This window comes from Eulemur rufifrons, chromosome 4 (genome assembly GCF_041146395.1).
Source record: "Eulemur rufifrons isolate Redbay chromosome 4, OSU_ERuf_1, whole genome shotgun sequence".
Classification (NCBI taxonomy): Eukaryota; Metazoa; Chordata; class Mammalia; order Primates; family Lemuridae; genus Eulemur; species Eulemur rufifrons.
In genome coordinates, this window is record NC_090986.1 from 43,588,274 (window position 1) to 43,603,540 (window position 15,267).

Genomic DNA, 15,267 nt, shown 5'->3' on the forward strand with positions numbered 1-15,267 from the left:
TATGTCAAACATTTGATGGTAGAACTGCTTTATCCTGAGGCTATTGGAGGAATCAGTGTTCCTCTGAAAACACTTTGGGAATTGCTGGCTTCTAGTTGGGTAGGGAGCATTTAAGTCCTCAAGCAAATCTGTTTTTTGATACAAATGAACAGTTAACTGCAGTAGGGTGCCCTAAAATAAATTAAATCATAAAGAGTTTGCAAAAATTTGCCACTTTTGTAACAGAGGCAATGGCCTTGAGAGAGAGAGAGAGAGAGAGAGAGAGAGAGGGCTGTCTCTTTAAAACTTCCCCCAATCTTTTTGGGAACTGCTGCCTGGCCTGCATCCCTTCCTGAGGTATATCTCTAGCAGCTTCACCACTAATAATCTAAGTGACTTTGGGTAAGGTTTTAAATCTCTTCAAGCCCCAGTATTTTCATCTGTAAAACAGAGATAATATTGACTGCCTAGATTGTGGCAAACACCAAATAAATACAGTTAGCACAGTGAGCTTCATCAACGGTAGATTTAATTTGCTTGTTTCTTTTAAGGAAATGCCTAGATTAAAAGAGTGACCTTCCCTGGGTCACATAGCAACTTAGTGACATTGTTAGAAAGGGACTAGAATTTTGTGGTCGTTTTTTGGGTTTTTTTTTTAGACAGAATCTTGCTCTGTTGCCCAGGCTAGAGTGCAGTGGAATCATCATAGCTCACAGCAACCTCAAACTCCTGGGCTCAAGTGATCCTCCTGCCTGAGCCTCCCGAGTAGCTGGGACTACAAGTGCATGCCACCAGGCCTGGCTAATTTTTTTCTAATTTTAGTAGAGACGGGCTCTCATTCTTGCTTAGGCTGGACTCGAACTCTTAACTTCAAGCGATCCTCCGGCCTCTGCCTCCCAATGTGCTGTGATTATAGGCGTGAGCCACTGTGACCGGCTGGGACAGAATTTTGGAAGCTACTCAAAATTGTTGGAATCCACCTCTATGAAGGTTGTAGAATAGATTATTAAAGAGGTGATTTGTAAGAAGAAATGTAATAATTGCTAGGGACCAATATTATTTCAGTACGGACAAGCTGGGCTAAATTAAGACAAGTACTTTTTTTTTTCAGTGGTGCTATTAGATTGGTAGCCTGGGGGGAATACCAGAGGCATGAGAAAAACATACCTTTAGCTATTGTGAACGAGATGATGATAGCTGAATTAGCCTACATACAAGCCAGTAAAATTTATGTATAGCCATTTGAAAAAATGGGACCTAGAGAGTGATTGATTTCAACCTAGAAGGAAATGTTTAGTGTCTATCACAAGGGTCCCTACTGGGTTCTCTCTTGATTAATATTTTTATTAATGGTTTGAAGGAAGACATGGGAGGCACACAAAATCCAAGTTAGGGGGAAACGCTAATATTCTGGATGGCAAAATCAGAAATCGTAAAGGTTCCAATAGGCTAGGATGATAAGCAGAAATGAAAAATGATACTTAGTAGAGAAAAAAGAATCTTTACTTACGTTCTGGAACAATCAATTCGGGATTCCATTTCAGCTCTTTCACTTATGTAAATTCTGGGACTTAACTGCTCTGGCTCTGTTTTCTCATTTCAAACATGCAGAGAATAATTACCTCATGGAGTTGAGAGAATTACATAACATAAAGGGCCCATCCTAGGAGGCACCCAGTACTGTGCCTGATACATACAGCTGGTACATCAACAAGTACTAGGACCAGTGGTAGTAATAATAATGACAGCAATACTGCTAATAATAGTGAAAAAGGTTATGCAAAAAAACCTTTAGGGATTTTAATTGATCACAGGTTCAATAGTAGTGAACAGTCTGAGGAGGCTGCCAATTATTTAGGTGACTGTATGCAGTTCTAGAACTGCATTTTTAGAAACACATGAGAAAACTGGAACGTACTTATGTAAGGGTGGCCAGCTGGTGAGGAGTTGAGAAACCAAAGTACATGAAAAGCAAATGACTTTGTGCCATGCATTGGGTAAATTCCTTTTAAATATATTACTTTCTTTAGCCCTTTTAAATATATTACCTTATTTAATTTAAGTAAATATATTACTTTATTTATTTAAATATATTACTTTATTTAATCCTTTTAAATATATTACTTCCTCTAATCCTCCGTATAACTTACTAGGTAGGTATAATTATCCCAGGTTTAAAGTTGAGGAACTAGACTCAGAGAGGTTAAAGGTCACACATCTGGTAAGAGGTTGTGCCCAAAATAAGAAAATAGAAATATGAAGACATAGAAAAGGGATTACTTTTATTCAACCATAGTTCCAAGAGACACATTGATGCCAAAGGATATAGGAGCAAAGAAATACTCAATTGAGGGACAGTCTACAAAATAACTGACATGTACTCCAAAAATATCAATGTCATAAAAGACAAAGAAATATCGAGGAACTATTCTACATTAAAGGAGATTTAAGAGACTTGACAACTAAATGCAATGAGTAATCGAAGACTTTCTTCTGCAATATCAGACATTATTAGAACAATTGGTGAAATCTGAATAACATCTTTAGATTAGATAATAGCATTGTATCAATGTTAATTTACTGATTTTAATCATTGTTCTGTGCTTATGTAAAAGAATGTTCTTATTCTTAGGAAATGCTCGTGGAAACATTTATCAGTAAAGGGAAACCATATCTACAGGGTACTCTACAGAAAACAAAAAAACAAGAGACAGGGAAAAGGATTAAAGTGATAGAATGCAAACATTTGGAGAATCTGGGTAAAGGGTCAATGAAAATTATTTGTATTATTCTTGCAACTTTTCTGAAATTATGTCAAAATAAAGTTTTTTTAAAAGTTTAAAAGAATATGTAGGGCAATGAAAAAAATTAAGAGGAAATATTCTGCAAATAATTGGTAACATGGGACCAGAGGCAGCTCATGCCTGTAATCCCAGCACTTTGTAGGGCTAGTTTGAGCCAGGAGTTCAAGATCAATTAATTCTATAATTAATTAAAATATATAGCTGTTGGTATCAGTGACTCATAAGCAAAGACATTCCTGCTTGTCCATTGATTCATGGATTCAACTGTCCTACATTACATATTTATTGTTCTAAGTTCTGAGGATACCAGCAGTGAATAGGACAGACAACCTTCCTTATTATCCTAGAGTCTGACCTAGTAGACACAGCAATTACCAAAGGTAATAGGAATTAGACAAATGTTTCCATAATTTGTTCTAGGTCCCTGAGTTCATAGCTTTGTTCTAGCTCCTGTTGCAAGCGTTTTGAATATATCTGTATATATTAATACAAGCATTTGAATATATCTGCATATATAAAATAGATATATTTTTAGAAAATGCTAAAAGAGCCAGTAGTGGTGGTATGCTATGCCTCTGAAGGCCGAGGCAAGAGGATCACTGGAGACCCAGGAGTTCAAGACCAGCCTGGGCAACATAGTGAGACCCTGTCTCAAAAAAAAAAAAAAAATGCTAGAAGAAAAAACAGATGAGGTATCATTTTTTAGAGTGGGTAGTACATTCCTGGAACTGTGCTGGTAACTGGTAATGATAAAGATACAAGCATACTAATAAGAGTAAATCAAGATGATCGTAGCAAAAATAAATGAAAGGAACTGAAAGTAAAAGAGGCAGATTTATGACTCTAATTGCAGTATTACGAATAAGTGAGGACAGTCATGTGAGAGAGATCATCAATGGTTTAGATTGTCTGCCCACATTTTAGAGAACAATTTTAAATGTTAGCGGCATTTCTGCTACATGCTTGCTACATAACATTAACAACTTGCTTAATAAAGCACTAACAGATGGCATTCAGAAAGTTACATATGCTGTGAACTTTGAAAGTTTAGAGAATAGAATCTAACTTAGATTCTCAGTAAATATTTTAATTGCTCTATAGTAGTTAAAAAGAAGATAAAGCATGATTGGATATAGGAAATATATACTGTATTACACAAATACCTGATATAAAGTAACAGAGATAAAGACGAAACAAAAACATAAATCCATTATTCTGCTTCAGAGGTGGGGGGAGGCAGGATGGGGGCGAGGAGAGAGAAACACACCAAATAAGTACATGGCCTTGGAGGATTTCATAGTGCTTTCCTGAAAATGATGTCAACTGAGATAAATACCAATGATATAAATAAATCCTATTATTTAAAGACAATGTTTGTTAAGTGATTAGAATAACTTTTTGAAATGACCTTTCAAATGTATTTAATGACTTAGGTGATATATGAGGTACGCTTTATTAAGAGGCTTGTTAAAACATTAGAAGTCTGAATGATGACTTCAAAATCACATTACAACAGCAATGCTGGAAATAAAATTCATGTAGATGATATGAGGTTTGAAGTTGTGTGTAACCTGTAAGAATTGGGGAAAAGGTAGTCCTCTGTGAGTGAAACTATGAAGTCATCATTTACTGTATCAGAGCAGAGATAAGCAGAGTCACCTGAATGGAAGGTTCGCAAGCTCCCAGGCATAGAAGAAATTAACATATGTAAGATCATGTGGTAATGATGGGGGTTGGGGGTGTGGGGGGTAGGATGGGTGGGAATTGCCAATCTGAAATCTGTAAAATGGAAGTCTGGATGACAATGCACATCCTAGTAATGTCTAGGGCAGTGATCTTAAAAGCTTGTTTTTGACCATGAACTGTAATAAGTAAGATATACTTTTTTTTTTTTTTTGAGACAAGGTCTCGCTCTGTCTCCCAGGCTAGAGTGCGGTGGCATCATCATAGCTCACAGCAACCTCAAACTCCTGGGCTCAAGTAATCCTCCTGCCTCAGCCTCCGAAAGTGCTAGGATTACAGGCACCCGGCCAAGAAATACATTTCACGTGCCCATCTGAGTTCTCCCATTGTGTGTGGGTGTATAAGCAGAAGCCTGAGACTAGGGGATGAAGAGAAATTAGACAGGGCAGAGGGGAATGCAGTATGCTGGGCAGAAGAGGCGGCATGGGGAGAGAATGCAACATAAGAGCGCTGGGAGAGTTGGAGAAATTTTTAAAAGGCCACCGAGGGCCTTGATAGCTCAGGAGGAGTCTGGGCCTGCGCGCAGGCGGGCAGTGCTGCGGGCCGGGTGTGCAGCCGCAGAGCGCAGCCCAGTAGCGCCCCGGTACGAGTCTCTTCCCAGCTCCACTTTGGTAACGCGCCATGACCACGGGGTGTGGGGAGGGGGAGCATGTATTTCATCTCAGCGCAAAAAGCTGGGCCCCGCTGGAAATCAGGGTCTTTTTTTCCTGGGAGTTGGTTGTTAAACATTGACGAGCAAAGCACGCCACTGGGTTTACCCTCCTAATGTTTTAGATTTGTTGCATTTTTTTCTGAGGTTCAGGAGATAGAAACTATTATCACAAACTAAACATCACCCCAAAAGCTGCCACTATGTCAATTTTTTCCTTCTAAAAGTGATCCAGCACTTAAAAAAAATCTTTCAACGCAGCTTTTTCAAAGAAACATTTAAAAACTTTTCTTAAAACAATGTCATTGGGTGTGGTGGTGCAGGCCTGTAGTCTCAGCTACTTTGGAGGGTGGCGCCGGAGGATCACCTGGGCCCAGGAGTTCCAGGCTGTAGGGAACTATGATTGGGCCACTGCACTCCAGCCTGGGCAACAGAGTGAGACGACCCTGTCTCTTAAAAAAAAAACCTCCAAAACCAAAAAACCCCCCAAAGTCCAATAACATTATTAAGTGTGAGGAAAGTTCTATCTACTTGTCCCCAAAATGTGGCAATCACAATCTAATGTCCAAACAAACTTTATGGTAGCCTACATACAAAATGAGCATATTAAGAATAGAAGAGCAAGTTCATATTGATAGTTTATTTTAGACACTTTATACATTTAAAATGTACCCCAAATTTCTATCTTGTATTCAAGCTAGAAGGTAGTTGAACTTTTTTTTTATTCTTTTTTTATTTTTTTTTTGAGACAGAGTCTCACTCTGTTGCCCAGGCTAGAGTGAGTGCCGTGGCGTCAGCCTAACTCACAGCAACCTCAAACTCCTGAGCTCAGGGGATCCTCCTGTCTCAGCCTCCTGAGTAGCTGGGACTACAGGCATGTGTCACCATGCCTGGCTAATTTTTTCTATATATATTTTTAGGTGTCCATATAATTTCTTTCTATTTTTAGTAGAGATGGGGTCTCGCTCTTGCTCAGGCTGGTCTCGAACTCCTGAGCTCAAACGATCCGCCCACCTCGGCCTCCCAGAGTGCTAGAATTACAGGTGTGAGCCACCTCGCCCGGCCAATAGTTGAACTTAATATGATTTTTAACTATAATGTTTAACATTGACTTAAAAAAATAAAGGAATGTTAACAGAAATCTATGGCAAGCTCATGTATTCTCTGTAAAATGAAGACTATACAGTGAAGTGGCAACTTTTCTTTATAGGGAGGACTAGAAAAGCTTTTTTGTTCCAATTCTAAATTCATATTATTTTAGAATTTTAACATAAAATATTTACAAAAATTAGTAATTTATTTTAAGAGTTTTGAGCTAAGCTGGAAACTACCTTGGAGCTAAAAACTAACTAAGCTTATTTATTAACATAAGCAGAGGTTTCCAGTGATTAGAAAAATAAAGCAAAAATAATGAAAGCCTGATTTAATCTATGAGAGCTGGCTGAACATAAAACTGTATTACTAATATTCTGGTTATTTTCTTTCTCTAGACCTTAAGAAATGGTATGGAGATGGGGAGGGGAGATCTACGCCATTTTAACATTTTTTTCCCTAGCAAGCAGACTCAGATGGAACAAAAAAAAAACCCCAAAAAACCAAAAACCAAAAAACTCCATTTCTTCCTGTATGTTAAAAAAGTGTCAAAGAACTGGCAAGCTTTCAAGAATCAACTTGCTAATCACAGGGTGATATAGAAAAATTATAGTTATAGTGTACAAATATAGCAAGAAGATCTTATGACTATTTAGAAGTCATGACAAACAGTTCGGCCGCCTCCCTTTGTCGGCTGTGTTAACTGAAAGGCGTTCAAGTGTTCAATGAATTTCCCTAAAATGGCAAGTTGATCATCAACTATTTTGATCAGCTCATGTTTCTTCTCACTTACTGAGCTTAAGTTTTGATTATGTGAAGAAAGAAATCATACATAAAATATTTTTCTCAGTTCTTTTTTTATTATTTTAAAAATTTTTAAATTGTTATGTGCATATAATAGTTGTATATTTTTGGGGGTCCATGTGATGTTTTGATACAGTCATATAATGTGAAATCAAATCAGGGTAACTGGGGTATTCATCACCTCTGGCATTTATCATTTCTTTATGTTAGGAACATTCCAATTCTACTGTTTTAGTTATTTTAAGGCATACCCTAACTTATTGTTGATTATGGTCACTTTGTTGTGCTATCAAATATTGTTCATTCTATGTATCTAAATATTTTTGCACCCATTAACCAGCCCCACTTTATCCCCCACTCCCTGCTGTCCTTCCCAGCCTCTGGTAATCATCATTCTACTCTCTGTCTCCAGGAGACCAATTGTAGTTCTATTTTTAGTTTTTTGAGGAACCTCCACATTGTTCTCCATAGTCACTGCACTAATTTACATTCTCATCAACACTATATGAGAGTTCCCCTTTCTGCACATCCTTGCCAGCATTTGTTATGGCCTGTCTTTTTGATAAAAGCCACGTTAACTGGGCTGAGAGGATATCTCATAGTAGTTTTGATTTGCATTTCTCTGACTAATGATGTTGAGCATTTTTTCACATAACTTGGCCATTTGTATGTCTTTTTTTGAAATATATCTATTCAGATCCTTTGCCCATTTTTTAATTGGATTATTTGATTTTTTCCTATTGAGTTGTTGGAGCTCCTTATGTAGTCTAAATATTAACCCCTTGTCAGATGGGTGGTTTGCAAATATTTTCTCCCATTCTGTGGATTGTCTCTTCCCTTTGTTGATTATTTTTCCTTTGCTGTGCAGAAGCTTTTTAGCTTGATGTGATCCCATTTGTCCAATTTTGCTTTGGTTGCCTGTGCTTTGGGGGTACTACTCAAAAAGTCCTTGCCCATCATCACCTAAGTGCACATTTGGGAATAACACCAACTGGGTGTCGGGCAGACGTGGGGGGAGGGGAAGGGATGGGTGTATACCTACATTCTGGGGAATGGACACGCTTGAAGCTCTGACTCGGGGGTCATGGGCAATATACATAACCTAAATTTTTGTACCCCCATAATATGCTGAAATAAAAAAAATAGAATTAAAAAAAAAAAAAAAGTCCTTGCCCAGACCAATGTCCTTAAGTGTTTCCCCAATGTTTTCTTTTTTAATAGTTTCAGGTCTTAGATTTAAGTCTTTAGTGTATTTTGATTTGATTTTTGTATATGGAGAGAAGTAAGGGTCTAGTTTCATTCTTCTGTATATGGGTATCCAGTTTCCGAGCACCATTTATTGAAGAGACTGTGCTTTCCCTACTGTATGTTCCTGACACGTTTGTCAAAGATAAGTTCACTGTAGATGTGTGGATTTATTTCTGGGTTCTCTATTCTGTTCCGTTAGTCTGTGTGTCTGTTTCTATGCCAGTACCATGCTGTTTTGGTTACTACAGCTCTATAGTATAATTTGAAGTCAAGTACTGTGAGTCTTCCCATTTTGTTCTTTTTGCTAGGGATGGCTTTGGCTATTCTGGGTCTTTTGTGGTTTCATATAAATTTTAAGATTATTTTTTCTATTTCTGTGAAGAATGTCAGTGGTATTTTGATGGGGATTGCATCGAATCTATCAATTGCTTTGGGTAGTACAGACATTTTAACAACATTGATTCTTCTAACCCATGAACATTTCTCTGCTCTTGATCCATTTATTCCATATGACTGAACATTTTAGAAAATTAAAGAAAAACTGTATCTTTACTGTCTCTTTTTCTGTGCTTGAAACTAATCAGTTTTTATGAAGCTGTCTGAAATAAGGGACACAACTGCTGTGGAACTGAATAACTTAAATGTTTAGAGTTTAAAACTTTTTTTCCGTAGTAAAGGGTACATAAGCCTTCCATTATTAGAAGAAAAGCATATGGATATTTTATATTGCTTCTGGGTTAAGAAGACAGTCATTTTTATTCTATTCCATTTCATTCTATTTGTGATAATTTATGTTCTAAAGTATTTAATGCACTTAAAGCCTATTTTATTAGTCACAGAAATAAATGTATTAGGTAATGTTATGTTTTTGAATTAGGAAGTGCTCAACTGAGTCAGGCATAGTGGCACATACCTGTAGTGCCAGCTACTAGGGAGGCTGAGGCAGGAGGATCATTTGAGCGTAGGAGTTCAAGGCTGCAGTGAGCTACGAATTCCACCACTGCACTGTAGCCTGGGCGACAGAGCAAGACCTTGTCTCAAAAAAAGAAATAAATTTTTTAAAAAATAAACACTAAAAACCAGGTTAGAAAAAAAAAGTGCTCAACTATAAAATGAGAAAAATAAAATAATAAAGCCCAGAAGAAAAAATAATGTATCAAGAGTTAATTTAGTTTAAAAAAATTTGAGGCCGGGCATGGTGGCTCACGCCTGTAATCCTAGCACTCTGGGAGGCCGAGGTGGGTGGATCGTTTGAGCTCAGGAGTTCGAGATCAGCCTGAGCAAGAGCGAGACCCCATCTCTACTAAAAATAGAAAGAAATTATATGGACAGCTAAAAATATATATAGAAAAAATTAGCCAGGCATGGTGGTGCATGCCTGTAGTCCCAGCTACTTGGGAGGCTGAGACAGGAGGATCGCTTAAGCCCAGGAGTTTGAGGTTGCTGTGAGCTAGGCTGACGCCACGGCACTCACTCTAGCCTGGGCAACAGAGTGAGACTCTGTCTCAAAAAAAAAAAAAAAAAAAAAAAAAAAAATTTGGGAAGATTTTTCTAAATCATAGATATCCTCCTTAAACATAAAGGAAGCACAGCACACATACAGCACAAAAACTAAAACGAATGGCTAAATTTAGGCTACCTTTGGGATTTATGGACTGAGGAGAATAAAATGTATGTTTTTATCCATCTATTTAGAAGTGTTTATCTTGATGCTGTTATGCCAACACAGTAGCTTTTAAGTTATTTCTCAACTTAATCATTTGTGAAGGCAGTAAGTGAAATACCTTTCTGCAGGTATTGCAAAAATTAATTATGATCAAAATAGCCAATACTTAAAAACTTTGCCAGTGATGTACAATTTTATGATAAAGGGGGGTGAGGGAAAAATAATTTTATGATAAATATTGCTGTGATTGTATTAAGTGAAAAATAAAACTATTCTCTGCCTCACATGAAAGAATCAAATATTTTACATGGGTTTATCAAAAAGCAAAGCTCATCTCTCTGGTCACTTGAAATTTTTTGAATTATACTTTATTTATTTATTTTTTATTTTTTTTTCTTCTAGACAGAATCTCACTCTTTTGCCTGGGCTAGAGTGCCTCAGCATCAGCCTAGCTCACAGCAACCTCAAACTCCTGGGCTCAAGCGATCCTCCTGCCTCAGCCTCCCGAATAGCTGGGACTACAGGCATGCGCCACCATGCCCGGCTAATTTTTTCTATATATATTTTTAGTTGTCCATATAATGTCTTTCTATTTTAGTAGAGACGGGGTTCTCGCTCCTGCTCAGGCTGGTGTCGAACTCCTGAGCTAAAATGATCCGCCTGCCTCAGCCTCCCAGAGTGCTAGGATTACAGGCATGAGCCACCACGCCACACCTAAGGAGCAGGAATTTCTGAGATAAGTACAGAATGGAAAGAGAAGATAGTTTAGGGAGTAAAAAAAGCTCTGATGTTTTATCATCAGGTAGAAGAGGAGGAAATGATGAGAGTATGGTATGGCAGAAGACATGGGGAAATAGGGAGAGAAGGTGTCAGGTATGCTGATGGCCAGCCAGTAAGTCATACTCTGTTTAACCTGTAGAGTAATATGTACACATTAAGATCTATACACTAGTAAATATGGGCATACTCCTGAAAGATATATCACCTTTAATGCACTAATAAAATTAAGTTTCTGAGCCTGTAAAGCTGAGGACTGGACTAGGGGGGTTCAGTAAATCTACCAAAATAAATGATACCGTGTGAGGACTCGGTGCTAGCTTTGGTGACTTCTAAGCCTTAGGATGTCTTTCTTTGAAACATTTATAGTATGCATTAAATTTTAAAATGAGTTACATTAAACCTTTTTTGCATATCATCCACCTACCCAATATCAGTGGGAAAGTTATAATAACCCCCGTTTTTACCCTGTAAGATTAAGGGGAAAGAAATTCCCACCATCAATTTTACTTGAGAACATTTTAGATACAAGCAGCATTTTCTTAATTTTAATAAAATTGAAGTGTTTTTTCAAAGAATTAAGTGGAAATTCTTACTTTTGTTAAACCTAAATGACCCAAAGAAGCCTACCATAAAGCTGTGAGCAAGGGCTTTATAATGTAGTAGCCATTCTGTCTGTCTCAGCATCTTTGTAAGAAAGGAAACCTGGCTCATTTAACCTCCCCTAAATGTGGGAATCTTTCTTAAAATTCCTGATTGATGATTATCTAACAACTGCATGTACAATATACATAGTGAATTTGGAATGCTCTGGGTCCTAGATGATATTTCTTTTTTTTTTTTTTTAGAAATTTCTACATTGAGGACAGTAATAATAAACTCTTTCTTTTGGTGTTTGAGATAGCAGAGAGCACTTTTCAGGGTCTTTTGAGAGAAGGATGAAGATAAACAACTCATAGATTGAATGCCTTACACACTTTTAAGTTTTTCTTGTTTGTTGAATGAAAGAATGTACGAATCAATAAAAATGAATACATGCTATTTAGTTGGTTCTGAAAAGTTGACTATATCCTACTAATCTAGTAAGAACTACTAGAAGAGTCAAGAAATTGTTTTAAAAAATATATTTATTTATTTTTGAGATGGGGTCTTGCTGTGTTGCCTAGGCTGGTCTCCAACTCCTGGGCTCAAGCAATCCTCCCGCCTCAGCCTCTAGAGTAGCTATGATTGCAGGTGTGCCCTGGTGAGTCATGGAATTCTTTAGAAATAGATTTGATATCCATGAACTTGTCTTGAACAAAAATAAAACTACACCCCAGCTCCCCGGCGACTAGACTAGCGTAAGCCACTCCATCGCGCTCCGAGGGCTGAGGCCAGGGTTAAAATATTAAAACAGGAACAATAGCAACAACAAAGAAAAAAACTATGCTAAGTCCCATAGGTACCCCTGCTCCCGCCCCAAAGAAAAGCTGCTAGATCAAGATTTTTTTCCCTCCTCCTTTGCACTGCACTGAGGGTGGGAGGCGAGGATGGGCCAAAGTGTGAGCAGCAGCGCAGTGTACTATAAAGAGCAGAGCCGCCGGAATCAGACAGACTTGTGGCAAATCCACTTCTGTTTATTGTGTCTGATCTTGTGCCATTATGTTACTTTTTCTGAGTCTCAGTTTTTTTCTTTTCAAAAATGATGATAATGCTTACTTGGCAGAGTTACTGTGAAGAGTAAATAAATTAATGAGTAGAAAGCATGTAACACAGTAACTGATAGAATGAGCTTGATAATGGTAGCTATTACTCTTACATTTGGGCAATGTTTCATAAAACATTTATCAAGAAAAATAAAATTGTTAGGCTTAATTTTAATTTACTTTCATCTTTATTATTTTAGTTACTTAGTGACGGGGGTCTCCCTATATTGCCCAGGCTGGTCTGGAACTTCTGGCCTCAAGGGATCTTCCCAAATAGCTGGGATTACAGGCATGAGCCACTGCACCCTCTATTTATTTTTAAATAAGAAAATGCCATGATCAGGAGAGGATAAGGTAAGGGTTAAGAGGTAAGAAGATTCACAATAGCTAAGAGGCGGAAACAACCCAAATGTCCATAAAGGACATTTTTGGGTTGTCAGAACTGGGGGTGGGGGTGCCACCACCATCTTGTGCTGAAGGCCAGGGATGCTGCTAAGCATCACACAATGCATAGGACTGGCCCCCACTTCCAACCCCAGCAAAGAACTCTCCAGCCCAAACTCTTAATATTGGTTGAGAAAACCTGATATATTTTTATATAAAAATATATATATATTCTTTTTTATTTTTTCTCTCTCTCTCGCCTTCCTCCTTTCTTTTCTTTCTTTTTAGAGACAGGGTCTCGCTCTGTTGCCAGGTTGGAGTGCAGTGGCACAATCATAGCTCACTGCAGCCTCCAACTCCTGGGCTCAAGAGATCCTCCTGCCTCAGCCTCCCAAGTAGCTGGGACTACAGGCGTGAGCCATTGTGCAAGGCCCCTCCTTTCTTTTAAGTTATACAACTTGAACGAGGAATGGACCATATTATGACAAGAAAAAAAAAAGAAAATCCTACTGATTTTTTTTCTCACTGACCAGAAATGTGGCCCATACTGCATCTGGACCAGCAATGTGATGACCAATGTGGCAACAGTTTCCACCAAATTTTTACTTTACCAACAGAATTACAGACTTTCTGCCAGATTTTATTGATTAATGATAATATGAAATGTATGACAAATAGAGAAAGAATCAGCAATCCACATCCACCTACATGATTTCTGACCATTATTGGACAGTTGACCCTGTAGTAGATTCCACAAATGATTCTTTATTTTTAAAAATGTAAGGTGTCTTGGTATATGTATTATGACATTTAAAGTCAATTTAGGCATTTTAGAAAGTATAATCACCAAAATATTTATAAGCCACACATTTGAAATGCATTGAACCTTTATGAAAACTCCAAAATGTAAACCATAGAATACGTATTTATTCTGTAACAAAATAGAAAAAAACAAAAATAAAGTATATTATTGTTTGTAGTTCATACATTTTGATTATGCTGAAACTTGTAAATTTAACATTAGTTAAAATAAACGTTAAATTAGTTATATAAAAAACGCCAAGTACATGATTAAGATAAACTTTTTTTTCCATCAGAAAAAAAACTGCTGGAGTAAATAGTGACATAGCAGGTACTTCCCCATCCAGAACACTAGGTCTTCATCTTTTGTTTCTTAGACCACTCAGGTGCTTCTTTTTTAGTCTGGGAGAAAAAAAAAAAAAAAAGAAGAAAAGAAAAAAAATCAAATAAAATGCTTATGAGAGGCAATTCAGACAGCTATATACATTGGGGCTTTTTATGTAAACTACAGTAAATAATTGCTTTTCTTAATTCAGAAGGCTACTCAAGGGCAAATGTTTTGTCTTTTGTCTGAAATAATCTCCCACCTGGTATATAGGTAGAAAAAACACACATTTGTGTTTTCTGGCTCAAAGCCTATATTTAACCTATTCTACAAGTGACTATTTTATGAATTGATTCTATTTCCAAAGAGAATTATAAAAAACCAAGGACATAATTTCTCATCTGTATAGATATGGATACTCATTCACTCAATAGATATTTATGGCCGGGCGCGGTGGCTCACGCCTGTAATCCTAGCACTCTGGGAGGCCGAGGCGGGGTAGATCGTTTGAGCTCAGGAGTTCGAGACCAGCCTGAGCAAGAGCGAGACCCTGTCTCTACTAAAAATAGGAAGAAATTATATGGACAACTGAAAATATATACAGAAAAAAATTAGCCGGGCATGGTAGTGCATGCCTGTAGTCCCAGCTACTCGGGAGGCTGAGGCAGGAGGATCGCTTGAGCCCAGGAGTTTGAGGTTGCTGTGAGCTAGGCTGATGCCATGGCACTCACTCTAGCCCGGGCAATAGAGTGAGACTCTGTCTCAAAACAAAAAAACCCCACAAAAAACAAAATAGATATTTATTAAGATATTAGGTCCAAATTGTTGGGTTTTTGTGTTTTGGATCTTATGAATTGCTAAGTATTTACCAGAGTACTTCTTAAGTTTATTGCTCAATCATTTCAGCCTAAAAAGAGCCAGGCTGTAAGGAGCAGTAAGAAAAAGGCAGGGCAGGCGCACTGCTACAGAATAAAACATTCAGAACTCCTTATATAAAGCACTGATTCCAATCAAAACATCCTCTTTTATACAATACACTACAATAAATCAAATATGCAGTTTATTCCTTTACTACTTATATCTGCTTAAAACTATAAAGTACTATATTCCCAAATATGATGTACATAGGCATATAAATAAGTATGGTAGCTTATTGCTTCATATGCCATAGCTAATGCACAGAATGTTAGAGACATCAATGATCAGCTCCTCCTGACCTTAGCTATGACCATGGCCAGCTTCAACCACCACCAAAATAAGCCAGTGGGCCCCCTCACCCTCCCTTCCCCCCACCAATCTGTACACCCACC

The 15,267-nt window shown here is 37.6% G+C and overlaps 1 protein-coding gene across 1 annotated transcript in view; it reads right to left on the minus strand.

Moving 5' to 3' along the window:
- Positions 1-13,970: 13,970 nt before the first annotated feature.
- PIBF1 (progesterone immunomodulatory binding factor 1) overlaps positions 13,971-15,267 on the minus strand; it is a 190,823-nt gene continuing 189,526 nt past the window's right edge. The window contains exon 17 of the mRNA XM_069467158.1: positions 13,971-14,034. Within this exon, the coding sequence (XP_069323259.1) occupies positions 13,984-14,034 (51 nt within the window). The 3' untranslated portion in view covers positions 13,971-13,983. The remainder of the gene's footprint in view (positions 14,035-15,267) is intronic.